The sequence below is a fragment of the Polypterus senegalus genome, chromosome 5 (genome assembly GCF_016835505.1).
Source record: "Polypterus senegalus isolate Bchr_013 chromosome 5, ASM1683550v1, whole genome shotgun sequence".
Classification (NCBI taxonomy): Eukaryota; Metazoa; Chordata; class Cladistia; order Polypteriformes; family Polypteridae; genus Polypterus; species Polypterus senegalus.
The window spans coordinates 202,409,806-202,426,350 of NC_053158.1; the positions used below are offsets into that span (position 1 = coordinate 202,409,806).

General features: G+C 41.5%; 1 protein-coding gene across 1 annotated transcript in view; it reads right to left on the reverse strand.

Moving 5' to 3' along the window:
• Positions 1–583: 583 nt before the first annotated feature.
• The window catches only part of kcnq3 (potassium voltage-gated channel, KQT-like subfamily, member 3), a 269,851-nt gene continuing 253,889 nt past the window's right edge, over positions 584–16,545 (reverse strand). The window contains exons 14-15 of the mRNA XM_039753985.1: positions 14,668–14,755; positions 584–4,277 (exon numbers count right to left, since the gene is read on the reverse strand). Coding sequence (XP_039609919.1) covers positions 3,546–4,277; positions 14,668–14,755 — 820 coding nt within the window. The 3' untranslated portion in view covers positions 584–3,545. The remainder of the gene's footprint in view (positions 4,278–14,667; positions 14,756–16,545) is intronic.

Here is a 16,545-nt window from a genome sequence, read left to right on the forward strand (position 1 = left end):
TCGTGATCGTGAGTGAGAGGATAAAAGTGAAAGAAAAGGTAACTTTTACAAGTACAGTACTATAAATGTACATGATCTGTTACAGATGCAAACCAAATGTATGTGTGCACTGTATAATATTAACAATAACAGCAGCTCACAACGGCAAATATAGGAGGCAGTGGGGATCGAACCGGGGACTCTTGATTATAAGTCAGCAAATCTTACCACTACGCCACAGAAGCTGTTGTATCATCCTTGAACCTTTTGTGAAAGTGTTTATTTGATCTTTGGACTTCAGGCTTCACACATTCTATAGTTTATGCCTACATTTATTACTAAAATATGAAAAAGTTTCTGTTTTAACAATGTGTTTACACAGATTACTGTAGAAACAGAACAGACATGAAATGCAGTGTTCCAAATAACAATCTATTATTTCCACTCTAAAACTCCAGCAGTTCACTCCCAGATAATCAAACAAGGCATGAGCTGGGAGAACTTAGTGAATGTTCTGCAATGGTGGGGGATGGAATAGCCACCTGGTTGCTGCTTGTCTTAATCGGCACATTTACAGGACAAAAGACACTGACATAGAGGTGCGAACGGATTTAAGGTGGGCCGGATTTACGAGTTTTCTCGTAGGCTCTGGTAATGATAGTGTTAACAGGGTAATATTGATAATGATTTTACGCTAGTATTGATCATTTTGCATTAATAGTGTAAGAGCCAAATATTTGAACTTAATGTTAATAGTAAATTTACTCTTGTTTTGGCATAATTTGAGTGGAATGTAGGTAAAACATATAAAATGGCTTTTGGATGAAGTAAATGTGGAATGCCCAAACTTTTATATCAGTTAATTTAGTGCCAGAACACACCTGAATTTTACACCGTGTGAACATTTTCTAACTTTTGACTTTCTCTCTGTGAGGCACGAACCACAGTCCCAGCCAGTGTGGACCCTACTCCATTACCTGGCCAGTAGGCCTTGAATACGAAAGGTCATGGAGGGAATGAGAGTATTTCCTTCCTCAACTAGGACCTGGATGTGGAAAGACATTACAACATCTATAGTGGGGCTGGCATTCTAACAGGCACTGAGCGATACTCAGGATGGACTTGAGAACCAGTCCATCCAATGGGCGAATGCCTGCTATGGGCAGAACTCATGCATTTATCTCTAGTAGGACTGACTACTGCAATGTGTTATTCAGTGGCTCTTTAAAGAGTTCTTTATTCAGCTTTCAGTTAAGTCAAAATGCTACTGCAAGAATTATTACACAAACTAGAAAATACAAACTCATAACTTCAGCCCTCGGGTGCTTACAGTAGCTCCCAGTTAAGTTTAGGGCTAATTTCAAAATCCTCCTTTTAACAAATAAGGTCTTAAATGGCCAAGGCCCTGTTTAATTATCTGAACTTGTCATTACTTGTAAACCAGAGCACACACTGAGATCTCAAGATGCCGGTCTACTTAAGATTTCAAGGATTATTAAAATAACAGTGGGTAGTCAGCCTCTTAGTTACAGGGTCCCAAAGCTGTGGACTGATCTACCTGCATATATAAGAGATGCCCCTTCAGTCTCAGGCTGAGGGCTCATGATTTTAGTCTGGCATACCCTGACTAGAGCTGCTGATTAAATGTGCGTACTGCTAGTCATTTGTACATTGTACATTTGTAACGGATGTTTCTCTACTCCATTTCTCTTCTTGGTATCAGGTGGTGGCACTTAGCGGAGCACTGGAATCATTGGATAGAAAGATCCTCTCATCAGTTTGAATGGCCAGCACAGACTCCACCACAGAAAACCCAGGAGCGGGTAAGCGGGTCTCCAGGAATGTGACTCTATCTGTGTTGTGACTCAGCAGAGAAACAGATAACTAATTTCATGAGTTTAACTGAGAGATGCATGAAAAAGGCCACACAAACAAAACTAAAGTAAAACAAAATGACCAAAACGCAGATGAGAGTCAAAAATCACAGCCAACCCCTTCAGGCAAGAAGTCGAAAACCCGGCAAGACTTGAAAATTAATCAGAAAGAATTCAAGAAAACATTATAGAAGGATTTAACCTCAGATCGGAAAAAAAGCTGAGTGCCAACGTTAACCTTTGTGGAGTGCTTTTGCTTTACTGGGAGTGATAGCATGCTTTAGCGACACGGAATAGCCTGCTAAGAAAAAGTAAGGTTACAATGTAAGTTTGTAAGTAACGTCTCTGTAAATTGTACTGTGTAAGAGAAGAAAGAGTAAAATGCTAAATGCGTTAAACTGCAGGAAACTGCGAAGGGCTTGATGGCCATGTGTGGGGGAATGAACTTTAACCAATCAGAATGAAGGAAATAAAGTGTACAGCGCATGATTAGCACGGGCATGTAAGAAATAAGCAAATCAATGAAGTATTGTGGTCTGTGATTAAGGCATTCTCCTGAAAGGACCAATCAGTATAAAATGTAAGTTGTTGTATCACATGTTGCGTATGCCTATTCTGAAAATGAAATGCTTATAAATAAAACTCTGTGACTTTGTTCGGTTCTCATAAGAAGAAAAATAAATGCACACTGGCAAGCTTCCTCCTGCCTGAGTTTTTCTGCCTGATACTGTAAGTCTGAGGGGTGACTTTCTTCCACAGTTATTATCCCGTATCTATCTATCTATCTATCTATCTATGCTGGTAAACTCCAAGCCACACCCCCTAGAAACATGTGATGCGACCCGAACACAGTACGGAAAATGGCTTCCATAAGAGGATAAGGCTATAAAGATCCCGAAATTCTTCCCCGATCGTAACAGTCTAAATTTCATTTTCGCAATTTTAATGTCCTCCATTGTCAACTGGCCAAAGTTCATCAGTTACAGTTGGTTTCCATGTCTGTTTAATCAGCTCTACTTTGTTCTCTGTGTGTTTTATGTGTGCAGCAGTTCTGTACTTAGTAATCAGTATTATCTATACTTGTCATTTAAGTGAGAATTGTTCACAGCGCTCTGCACCTGCACTCAGCGAAGAACGCTACACAAAAATAACGGTGTATTGTATTGTATTTTCTTCATGCCCACCATACAGTCAGGCATGAACTTTGTGGCAGATGATGTTCCCTGCCTGCTGGATACCTTGCTGCATCTGCTTCAGGAGGAATACAAGCATTCTGTGAATTTTGTCGTGTCTGGTCTAACGAAATCAGAATGAAAGCCACACATGTACTACACATTAATTCTGAGGACATTTGGTTTAAACAATTTGTTATGATGTAGCTCCATGCAAACCATGCACAAAAATGATCTCCTTTTAGTGTTATGAAATAGCATAGATTTTCTTCTTTTTTTTTTTTTTTTGCTCTTTGTTATCTGAGTTTTGCACTGTCTACCACTAGATTTGCATGCATTACATGCAGTGCCTTTTTGCTTTGCAGCGATTAAGCTTTGGGTGAATCTCAGTATTAGTATTTAATGTGGTGAAATATACAAAGTGTATATATATTTTACAAATGGAAGTCAAGTTTTCATTTACTACTCTACCGTACTTCCCTTGTGAAAAAAATGAAAAAGAAAAAGAAGAAAGAAAGAGCTAAAGAGGGTTACTAGAGCTGGTCCATACTGAGTCTGGGAATCCCTCTCCAGTTGACGACAAGGGAAGAGGTCCACTTGGTGTAAAGGGATCAGTATCCGTGTCGGTCTCACCCTCAGCGAGATATCGTTTTTCTTTCATCCAGCTTGAGCTACATCCATTGAGTCCAAAAGTCAAATCCTCTTTCTCTTGAGAGATGCTGAAGCCGCTGGGGGAGCGCTCCAGTTCCTCGTGATTCACAGAAAGAAGTGACAGTGGGGTGTCCGTGTCCCTCACCGTGGTTCTCCCTTGCCTCGGGGATGTATAATCCATGAAAGGGCTTTGACCATCTCCTTCTGAAGGTGGGCTGTTTCGAGAATCCACCAGCGTACTGATAGGCAAAACGCTGGGCCGTTCGATGTAAAGCATGGAAGGATGAGGCAATCTCATGCAGCCTAACTCTTCCATCATCAAAGGCGATGAGAAGCTGGTATGGTGGGGCTCCTTCCTGAAGAAGCTGTACGGTGTAACCTTGCTGACAGGAATTTGGTAAGACATAGGAGGGCACGGCTCAGTGTAATTGAAGAAGACGCGCTTGAAGTCCGTGTATTTGTCGTCCTGCTTTTCCTCAGCTGGAATCTCTGGTTCGGAAATGTCTTTCGTTAATGGCCTGCTCTGGTCTGGAGGCAGTTGATCCATATGCTGCAAATGCATGTCGACTAGGAAGTCAAGTTTTTTCTCCATATGTTCCACCTACCAAAGAAATGTATTAAAGAAAAGTTAAAATATACCATACTTTTAGCACTAGAAAATAATTATAATGATACCATAACTTGCAATTCAGGCATTAGTTGGACCTTTTAAAACACATATACAGTGGAACCTCGGTATACGTCCTTAATCCGTTCCAGACCCTTTGACTTATACCAAACAGGACATATACCAAAACAAATTTTTCCCATAAGAAATATTGGGAAAATGATTAATCCGTTCCCATGAAAAAAAAAAAAATCCTATTGCTATTGGCATATTATACATTGATGGGGTTGTATAAAAAAATGTAAACACTGCTTAATACTAAAATACATAAATACAAAAGCAATTAGATGAAATAAATGAAAATTTTACCTCACTTTACTTTTTAATAACATCTTTGTTTTTCACAATCGTAGATACCGTCGTTCTCGGCAAACGGTATGCAACAGCCATGTCCCGGAGACGCATGCCATCTTCATACTTTTCAACAATCAATTCAAATTTACATGAAAAAAACACAAAATCACGTTGTGACGATGCAGGTTTGCTGTATGTATACTCCCATCTGCTGCCGGGGAGCCTTTGAATCCTACACCGACGGTAATGTGCCTCGCTGCTAACCTCATTGGTAACAACAAAGCAAGGGGATGGTGAAAAAGTGCAAAGTGCTTTTATTAAAACAATTAACAAAACAAGGTGTTCAAATTAAAGTGCAGTCTCCAAAGTTCCAATTAATAATCCATAAAATCAGAAGTGAAACGTGGAGGTTAAAAACAGTAGAAAAAAGTCTTCTTAAAAACAACGAAGTTAAAAGCAGGAAGCATTCTTTAAAAAAAAACAAGAAGAAGCCCGGTGCCTGCTTCCCAACTGGGGAGTCGCCCTACTTGCAGCTGACCTTCGCTCTGCCTGCTTCAGCCACTTCATCCATGCGCGCTCTCCTCGCTCTCTCTCGCGTCCGTTCTTTCTTTTTACTCCCCTTCAAGCCAACTCGCGCTTCTATTTATCAAGATAAGCAGCCCCAGGAACAATCATGAATGTGGACAAGTGCACGCCCACATCGCTAATCGCCCTGACAACCTTCAGCCACATAACCACCACGCCCCCTCACCAAGCTGCGAGCGCGGTGATTATTTATTTTAAAGCTGGACTTTGACAGGAGCTGTGGACCCGCTATATCACACACGTGAAAGTTCACAGAGAGTTATAGCGCGGGTTGTTCACTGAATGCTAGCAACTGGTGCACTCGTGGGCAGTCGTGGCTTTGTCTCGAGAGAGGTAAACAAGGTTAGCACGCGAGTCGTATTCCAAACAAAGGTCGTATACCAAGCAAAATTTTTTGTGTCCAAACAGGACGTATACCAAGTTGGACTTATACCAAAGCAGACGTATACCGAGGTACCACTGTTTTATGAAACTGTCTAAAACATGCTTTGTCCATTTTAAAACAAGGAGGATACCAAGAAATGAATTTATGTGTATATTTCTAAGAGGATTGACTACTGCAATGCATTATTCAATGGCTTCTAAAATCCTTCTTTAAGCAGATTTCAGTAAATTCAAAATGCTGTTGCAAAAATCATTACAAGAAAGTATGAACCCATAACCCCTGTCCTTAACACCTTACACTTGCTTCCAGTTAAGTTTAGAGATGATTTCAAAATCCTCTTTCTTAAATAAAAAAGCCTTTCTGTTGGCAAGCCATGTTTGCCTATCTCAATTTGTTATTATTTACAAACCAGTCTGCACATTATGGTCTTAAGATGTTGGCCTACTTGAGAGTCCAAGGATTATTAAAATAACAATGAGTGGTTGAGGTTTTTGTTACAAGTTTCCAAAGGTGGGGAACAATCGTGAAAGGAGAACCACCTGCAACTCAACATCACCAAGATGGAAAAGCTGGTGGTGGACATCCAAGATGTCAAAGAGCCTCTGAGACCAACCACAATCCAGGTGAGAAGGTGAAAGTGGTGCAGAGCTACAGGTACCTTTGGGGTTCACATAAACAGCAAACTGAAGTGGAATGACAACACAATGGTGCTGTACAAGAGGATCCAGGGAAGACTGAACTTCCTAAGGAGACTCTGATCCTTTGAGGTATGCAGCATATCCATCGTAACCGGTGTATTGTTCTGTGTGGTGGTCACCTGGGGAAGCAACTTGAACCAACTTATTGGGAAAGCCTGCTTCATTACAGGGATAACCCTGGACACCCTGGAAGCTGTTGTTGAAAGGTGGATAGTGGCAAAGTTGAATACCATCATGAAAAATCTTCTCCATCCCCTATAGGAGGCGATCTCTTAAGACACTTTTAACCACCACGATGTGCTAAGAAGCATATCTGGGGGACACTTTTAACCACCACGATGTGCTAAGAAGCATATCTGGGGGTCTTTTTTGTCAACTGCTATCAGGCAATTCACTTCTCCTCAATGTTTCAAATTAAATGCTGAAACTGATAACGTTCATTTACGTTTATTTTTGTTTGATTAATTGATGAACTGTATTACTTTTCTATGAGTCTGTGTCTTTATTTTTATTTTAATGCTATTGTATGCATCTACATTTCCACTTGGGATTAATAAAGTTTATCTAATCTAATCTAAGAGACCGAAATGGTAGTTCCCCAGTCAGACTTTGCCAATCAGAGGTGGTGCCTTTAAGAAAGTGAAATGTTAGCCTCAAAACTAAAATGAGAGTTTTCAATCCTGCTATCATCCTGATAGATAGATAGATAGATAGATAGATAGATAGATAGATAGATAGATAGATAGATAGATAGATAGATAGATAGATACTTTATTAATCCCAAGGGGAAATTCCCATACTCCAGCAGCAGCATACTGATAAAAAACAATATTAAATTAAAGAGTGATAACAATGAAGGTATAACAGACAATAACTTTGTATAATGTTAACGTTTACCCCCCTGGGTGGAACTGAAGAGTCACATAGTGTGGGATCTCCTCAGTCTGTCAGTGGAGCAGGACGGTGACAGCAGTCTGTCACTGAAGCTGCTCCTCTGTCTGGAGATGATCCTGTTCAGTGGATGCAGTGGATTCTCCATGATTGACAGGAGCCTGCTCAGCGCCCGTCGCTCTGCCACGGATGTCAAACTTTCCAGCTCCGTGCCTACAATACAGCCTGCCTTCCTCACCAGTTTGTCCAGGTGTGAGGCGTCCCTCTTCTTTATGCTGCCTCCCCAGCACACCACCGCGTAGAAGAGGGCACTCACCACAACCATCTGATAGAACATCTGCAGCATCTTATTGCAGATGTTGAAGGACGCCAGCCTTCTAATGAAGTATAGTCGGCTCTGTCCTCTCTTGCAAAGAGCATCAGTATTGGCAGTCCAGTCCAATTTATCATCCAGCTGCACTCCCAGTTATTTATAGGTCTGCACCCTCTGCACAGTCACATCTGATGATCACGGGGTCCATGAGGGGCCTGGTCCTCGTAAAAACCACCACCAGCTCCTTGGTTTTGCTGGTGTTCAGATGTAAGTGGTTTGAGTCGCACCATTTAACAAAGTCCTTGATTAGATTCCTATACTCCTCTTCCTGCCCACTCCTGATGCAGCCCACGATAGCAGTGTCGTCAGCGAACTTTTGTATGTGGCAGGACTCCGAGTCGTATTGGAAGTCTGATGTATGTTGGCTGAACAGGACCGTAGAAAGTCCAGTCCCCTGCGGTGTTCCTGACCACAATATCAGACCTGCAGTTTCCGAGGCGCACATACTGAGGTCTGTCTGTAAGATAGACTGATCCTGATCCTGCCCTGTGCATCCTAGACCTGGACTTTGATGGTGGGAGACCTCTGAGCCCTAGACAAAATTCACGTGAGATGCCTCCATACAATCCTGGGCGTCACCCTTCTTGACTGCTAGTGGAATGAGTCCATCTGACAGAGACGTCATCAGCAGCAGACCATTGAACAAGTCATCAGACTATCATGACTCAGACGTTTTCTCCACGTAGCAATAACAGACCCATCACAAATGCCCAACCGCTTGCTCCAAAAACACTGACCATCAGATTGGAAGGTGCAGTGATCAGCACCCAAATAAACCTGGGGGATTGCCATATTGAAGCAGAAATGAAACACATTCATCTCACTAAATATTTAACTCTTTTCATTCCACAGATTTATGATGTTTCTTCTACATAGAAAGAATTTAACTCTTTTAGGGCGGGTGTCGACCTTTGTCGACAGGAGGGGTTGAGGGCGATAATCAGCTGTTAATGGCGACAAATCTCACTGTCACATCACAGGCATTCCCTCTGTGCTTGGAGGAATGCTAGACTCGTTGACTCGGCCACTAATCCTAGCGTGTGCGTGAGTTGCGAAATGTAAACAATGGCAAGATGGCATCGACATGTGACAATGGAGCGAAGAGAAAACACTCGGCAGACAATGTTTTGCGCATTATCACAGAGTCGGACTCTGATTTTTCAGAATCGGATTTTATTGACAGTGATCAGGAGATCGAGCAAGAGAGTGAGAAGCCGGCATCAGCTGATCAAACACCAGCCAATGCCGCGCCAGCGGATCTGCTGCCAGTTGAGCGCCTTTGCGCAGCCGATGCATCTACGGCAAGGTTCGCGTGGGATAAATACACAGACATTGATGCGTTGAGAGCCGATCTGGCTGCTGGACTTCACAAGACGGCATGGCTCGCTGTTGGACACGACAGATCACCAGCTGCTGTACTTCAGGCTGCTCTCTCCTGATGCTGCTTTTCAGCTACCATCAGACGAGACAAACAGGTAGGCAGAGAAATTTTTTGAATCGCGGGCTGCGTTTGCATCGCATTCTCGTTTTTCAAAGTGTAAACCCACAACAAAAGACGAGATAAGTAGGCACCAAAGCAACACGTATTGTGAGCAGTGCAATGTGGCAATGACTGAAATTGGCTGCTTTGAGCGAAATCAGACTTTTCTGTGTAAAATGTATGTGATATGTACGTGAAATCATAGAGTATGCAGGCTCATACAACATGCAAGACAGTAACATTTGTCAAAAGTAAATATTTTTTGTTGATTTGATATGTTAAACAATTGCTTTGTGTTCTTTTTTAAAAAAATGTTAGTTTTTGGAAAAATATTCAGCCCTGGGAGATAAGAAACAAAAAACAAAATTAGCCCTAAAAGAGTTAAAAGAGACTCTGAAGTCTAATAATATGATTGGACAATATTCAATCAGGCATTTTATAAGCATTGAAGCAGAAAATATAATACCTTCAGACAACATAAAAGTCAATTTTTTGCCAAAAATGAAATCTTAATAAAACACACAATACCTACTTCTTACATGTAATACTTTACATTAAATCACATCCGCCACAAATCCCAGTGTGTTATCCCAGTCCCCTCTGTAATGATTCGGTTGATTTCTGACTATTTGCCATGCTTCCTCAAGCCCATGTCACATTAGACGACTTTTTCAGCAATTTACAGTCATAGCCTTCATTAATCCTAGCCAGTCTGAGGCTTTCAGCAGTGCACGCGCCTGAAAACGATTGTTAAATGACATACCCAACAACTGAGACCACCTAGTCTGCAACTGGTGTCACACACGTGTGATTGGGTGGCAGCTAAAGGACCTGAATAATAGTAGTACCACGCCACAACAGGGGGTGGCGAGCTGCATTGACTTTCTCTCTCATCAAAGTGAAATCCCGCTAGGTCCCGGCATCACTGATGATGTCACTTCCGGTCCCCACTGAAGACATCACTCCCGGTTCCGGCACTATTGATGACGTCACTTCCGGTTCCTGGCATTTAAAGCCGCCATATTCTCACACTCAAATCAATTCTGTTTTGGACTCAAACCTGTGAACATCTCAACAAAATTACCCATTCGCAGCCAGGGCATAATATACGGGTGGCTTCCCCAAACCTTTTTCAATGTCTTTGGACTGTTATTGTGACACTGGCTAGGATCAAATCAAACCTGTTTCATTTTCTCATTAGTCGGAGTGGTGGGCTGAATTGGCAGAAGAGCTGGCAACCAATGACTGCTTATCCAGAAGTACACTGCATAGAGATGCCACTGGTAGGAGACCATTGAACAAATCACCTGGGATGGTTTGGCAACATAGCGATAACAAACCCATCATGAATGCCCAACCACTTACACCAAAGGAATAAGGAACACACTTGTATGAGCAATAAGGAAAATGCGTGTTTTGAATTTCACAAGTAGATGAAGCTTGTCTGTCTGATGTCTCGTATTTTACATACCATAACGGGAAAAGGGCAGAGACAGAATTTGCTGCAATTGTTACTCCTTGGTACAGCACTGGTTCTGCCAGGCAGCACGTTATTGGCTGTCAGAAAAAGGGGCAGACACGATTGCACTACGAGAACCACGCTTGATCAGTAAATGTGATTTTAAGTTGTGAAATCCAATGGGGTGCAGTGAAGAGATGAGCAACTGCAATCAGCAAATTTGACATAACTCACGACAAAAAGTCTCATAATGAGACATCGGCTTAACTTGTGTAATCTGTGTAAGAGTGGGATTTGTGCCTGATGCTGCCCAGAGAGACTTCAACTGAAAACTGGAATAAATGAGCTCACTAAGTGGTGTAATTAGTTAACAAAATGGATGGCAGTAGATAGATTATGCTTATTTAAATGTGGTCAACTGAATCCGCTTACAAATACAGCATGAGGTTATGCGTACTATAGAAACTTCACAAGTGATTTAACTTCTCTGCTATTTAATCATGTGCTTCCATTTCAGAATTCACACTCATTACTGAAAAGGAGTTTCCAGGCCTAATGAAATCAGCAGGCCATGTTAGATGTTCACAATTCAGTGAACATTCCCAGCATTCCATCTGTGTGGCTATTAATCCATGGGGGTGAAATATTTTGAAGCATTCTTAGTGAAGTGAAGAAACCCGATTCCTTCTTGAAAGTCACAGAAACTATTCTGTACAGAACAAAGGCTTATTTCTTAGAGTGAACAACATGCGGCCACACTCCTTCAAGTAAAGGGATTGGGATTGAAAAGAAAAAAAAACTTTGCTTTGGCATTAATTTGTACTTGCTCACCTCAGAAATATGCAGTTGTTCAAAGTCTACTGGCACCCAATCGAATATACTGTACGAGGTGAGACACAAAAATAACCAGATCAATAAAAAAATATATATTTATTCTAAACATTGTCACCTTCTATAGTTGTGCTTGAAAGTTTGTGAACCCTTTAGAATTTTCTAGATTTCTGCATAAATATGACCTAAAACATCATCAGATTTTCACTCAAGTCCTAAAAGTAGATAAAGAGAAACCAGTTAAACAAATGAGACAAAAATATTATACTTGGTCATTTATTTATTAAGGAAAATGATCGAATATTACAGATTTGTGAGTGACAAAAGTATGTGAACCTCACAGATGATCAGTTAGTCTGAAGGTGAAATTCGAGTCCGGTGTTGTCAATCAATGGGATGCCAGTCAGGTGTGAGTGGGCACCCTGTGTTATTTAAAGAACAGGATCTATCAAAGTCTGCTCTTCACAACACATGTTTGTTGAAGTGTATCATGGCACGAACAAAGGAGATTTCTGAGGACATCACAAAAAGAGTTGTTGAAGCTCATCAGGCTGGAAAAGGTTACAAAACCATCTCTAAAGAGTTTGGACTCCACTAATCCACCGTCAGATAGATTGTGTACAAATGGAGGAAATTCAAGACCATCGTTACCCTCCCCAGGAGTGGTCGACCAACAAAGATCATTCCAAGAGCGAGGCACACATGTAATAGTCGGGGAGGTCACAAAGGACCCCAACTGAAGGCCTCTCTCACATTGGCTAATGTTCATGTTCATGAGTCCACCATCAGGAGAACACTGAACAACAATGGTGTGCATGGCAGGGTTACAAGGAGAAAGCCACTGCTCTCCATAAAAAACATGGCTGCTCATCTGCAGTTTGCTAAAGATCACGTGGACAAACCAGAAGGCTATTGGAAGAATGTTTTGTGGACGGATGAGACCAAAGTAGAACTTTTTGGTTTAATTGAAAAGCGTTATGTTTGGAGAAAGGAAAACACTGCATTCCAGCATAAGAACCTCATCCCATCTTTGAAATATGGTGGTGGGAGTATCATGGTGTGGGCCTGTTGTGCTGCATCTGGGTCAAGACGGCTTGCCTTCATTGATGGAACAATGAATTCTGAATGATATCAGAGAATTCTAAAGGAAAATGTCAGGACATCTGTCCGTGAACTGAATCTCAAGAGAAGGTGGGTCATGCAGCAAGACAACGACCCTAAGCACACAAGTCGTTCTACCAAAGAATGGTTAAAGAAGAAGAAAGTGAATGTTCTGGAATGGCCAAGTCAAAGTCCTGACCTTAATCCAATTGAAATGTTGTGGAAGGACCTGAAATGAGCAGTTCATGTGAGGAAACCCACCAACATCCCAGAGTTGAAGCTGTTCTGTACGGAGGAATGGGCGAAAATTCCTCCAAGCCAGTGTGCAGGAATGATCAGAAGTTACCGGAAATGTTTACTCCCCCTACCGATCACTACACTGCTCCATAGGTATCTTCCATTGATTGAAACAGTGCAGGAAGTCTTCTTCCTTGATGCTCTTCAACAGGCTTGCCGTTTCTGTCTTCACTTCATCCATTGAAGAAAAATGTGTTCCCTTTAGGTCATTTTAGATTTTCGGGAACAAGTACAAATCACAGGGAGCTAAATCGGGTGAATAGGGAAGATGATCGAAGACAGGAGTGTTTTCATCAGTCATAAACTGCTTTATGGAAAAAGCTGTACGATCATTTCGAACAATCTGATTCACCGTTTTGATGTTTTTATCCGTCCGAGATGAGCGTGGGTGATCTGGGCGTTGAACGTCTTCAACATTTTCTTGTCCTTCCTTAAATCGCTTGCGCCTCTCAAAAACTTGTGTGCAAGACAAACTGTTATCACCGTACACTGTTTCTATCAGTTTCTGTCACCGTTTTGTTAAATTTCCTGAGAAATTTGATCCTGATTCGTTGTTCGATTTTTTCACCCGACATTATAGCGGCAACTCGTGTAGCGATTGTTGTGCAAATACTGACTGGACTATTGACAGGAAATACCTAGCAAGTCGGCGGTTTGAAAGGGCATGCAGGAGGGGATATAGTTCTATGATTCACGTCCGGCCGACCTGCAGATGGTTTCCCTGGAAAGCCCCAAGCCCCGTCCTGTGATTTTTGTGTCACACTTCGTATGATAGCTAAACATCAAAGCAGTGTACTCATATATATTGTGGCAGGCGGCCGGGATGCCCCTGCTGCATATGTTCCGGGGGAGCAACCATGGGCAACTCAATACCTCCCCCAGGACACTTGTTGGCAGCCTCCCTGGCTGGCAGTGATGCCTCACCCTCCCACAGGGCTCCATGGGAGATGGAGTCCTCAACAGACCGTTTGGGAGTTGGGGTGGCCGCCAGGGGGTGGTGCATGGATTCCACAGCCCAGCTGGACAACTCCTCAGCTCCACCCGGAAGTGCAATTGGAACCAGATAGTCAAGCACTTGGAACACTTCCGGGTGGGCTATAAAAGGGGCCAGCCAACACCACTCAGTGGCCAGAATCGGGAAGAAGAGGACAAGGTTGCCAGGGATGAGTGGTGGTGCCAGAAGAAGGGTTGTGTTTTTTTACTGTGAGCACTTACCTGGGTAGTATCATGGCGCATGATGGCAATAAAGAGCAAGGTTAGGATCGACAGGATTTTAACACCTTCAACCACTTTGGGCACTCAGAATCCTCACTACCTGTGTCTATACTTCACAATTGTTCTACCTCCTGTATGCCAGGGAGACTTGCAAAAAGACAGCAAGTGTAATCAACTGCCTTGAGGTTTTTGCATAGCAAGGTTTCTCAGAACAATCCTTCACATATCTTGGAAAACTCATGTTACCAATGAAGACATTGATGAAACGTGTGACCAAGACACCGATAAAAGATGCAGATGGCAATGGGTGCAACACATGTTACAAATGTCTACTGAGGCGGGCATATGGGATTGAATTCCACCCTGTTGTAAAAGTAGAACAACAGAGAACAGTGTGGAGAAGAACAATTTGGGTGGATTTACTCAAAACCATGCAGAAGATACAGCATTGAATCAGATGGAACGATCTTACTGGTCCAAAATGACAAAAAGGAACCAAGAAGAAGAAGATTGTTAAACCTGCTTAGTGTAATTTAGGGTTCATGGGGAGCCTGAAGTACATTCCAGCAGCAACAGGCATCATAATAATAATAATAATAATAATAATAATAATAATAATAATAATAATAATAATAAGAAGAAGAAGAAGAAGAAGAAGAAGAAGAAAAAGAAGAAGAAGAAGAAGAATTTCTTTAACATGGACATTATCCCATACCTGTCTTTCCACTTTTATAAATCTCCCCATCATACTTTGGTCTTCAGCCTCTGGCAGTGGTGCTTTGGATAAATATGGCTCATTTTTGCTGTAATTAAAACAAAAGAAAAATTCAATTTTCAGTTAAATTCTAAAATTCTGTACAGGTTTAATTAAATACAATGAATAATCCTGAAGAAGAGGAAAGCAAACAGTGCTGCAAATACAATAATAATAATAATAATAATAATAATAATAATAATAATAATTCTTTACATTGATATATCACTCTTCTCACTATTCAAAGCTCTTTAGATACAGTAGTGAGAGGGGAGACACTTCAACCACCACTAATGTTTACCATCCACCTGGATGATATGATGGCAGCCATTTTCCGCCAGTGCACTCATCACACATGAGCTGTTAGATCATGAAGGAGTGAGAGAGACAGGGGGATGATTAGCGGGTCACAATGACCAGGCTGTCGACAGGACGGAAGCCAGGACATCGGAATACACCCTACTCTTTACTCAGGAGTCAGGACTTTGGTTTTAAGTCTCATTTGAAGGACTGTGCCAATTTCATAGCACATTGTTCACGTGACTGCACTGTGGCATTGGGATCCACGCTCAGACCACAGGGCAAGCGCCTCACTTCTGGCCTCACCAACACCTCTTGCAGCAGCAACCCAAGTTTTTTCATAGATGGTCTCCCATCCAAGTTCTGTCTAGGTCCAAACATACTAAGCTTCAGGTGGATAACCTGATCTGAAGTGCATGTGGTGTGGCTGTTGACATCATAACCATTGACCGGTTCAGCACTGGGATTTTTGAATACCATTTTGACCTGATCAGAGCATCTGGAGAAGATGATGGCCAAAGCACCAAGGACACCTTAGCTAATAGCTCTGATTATCTCGGTCAAAGATTTCCAATGGGGAGCACCTGACATGGACTGCATGCTAAATGATTTTAACTACATAGCTGAAAGAGTTGTGATTGTTACTGCTGTTATTTTGTCACCGTTGTGTGTTTGAGATGGCATTATAAATAGAACTACCATTCCACAGTGCATTTTCTAGCATTCTTGGAGCAAATGTTCATTGGTGGCTACAACATTACAAGGTCATTTTAAAGAAAAGTGCTATTTAAAATAAAACAATGAAAATGTGTTTATTTATTTATTTACTTTTGCATCAGCAGGTGAAAAACAGGAACCAGCCTTGTTAGGGTATAATGTTTCATGCACCTAATTGGAAGAGGTGGTTATCCTAGAAGGCATATTTGTGGGGTGTGTGAAAAAACCTTCAGACATCAGGAATCAGAACCACAGTTGCTGAAAGATGAGAGAGCCATGTTCACCACTGAATCATGCCAACCCATAATTTAGTACAAAGTAGAATATGTTGGAAATTTGAGACACCAGGAGAGCAGGAGATCTAGTCGGGATATAAACTAATGAATTATTGGAATTGTTGTTCTGGTTAACAAAGATCTTACTTTACTTCCTTGCTGTGCCAGCAGCAGTGATCACTGAAGGGTGTGAATGTGGCTTTCAGCTACTTATGGGACCACCTGCTTGGAGAAGAAGTACAGGGATTTATATGTAGCATTACTAACTGGTTAAAATAGAGTTAGTGTTGGGCTTCATTTTGATTAGTAAATGCAATGAAGAATTTCACTGTATATACATCTCTCTCTCTCTCTCTCTCTCTCTCTCTATGTATATATATATATATATATATATATATATATATATATATATATATATATACTATATATATATATATATATATATATATATATATATATATATATATATAGGGTGGGCAAAAGTAGGTTCATATGAAAAAACACATGCAGGTTATGATTATTACAATAGCTTTATTAACTCAATAGC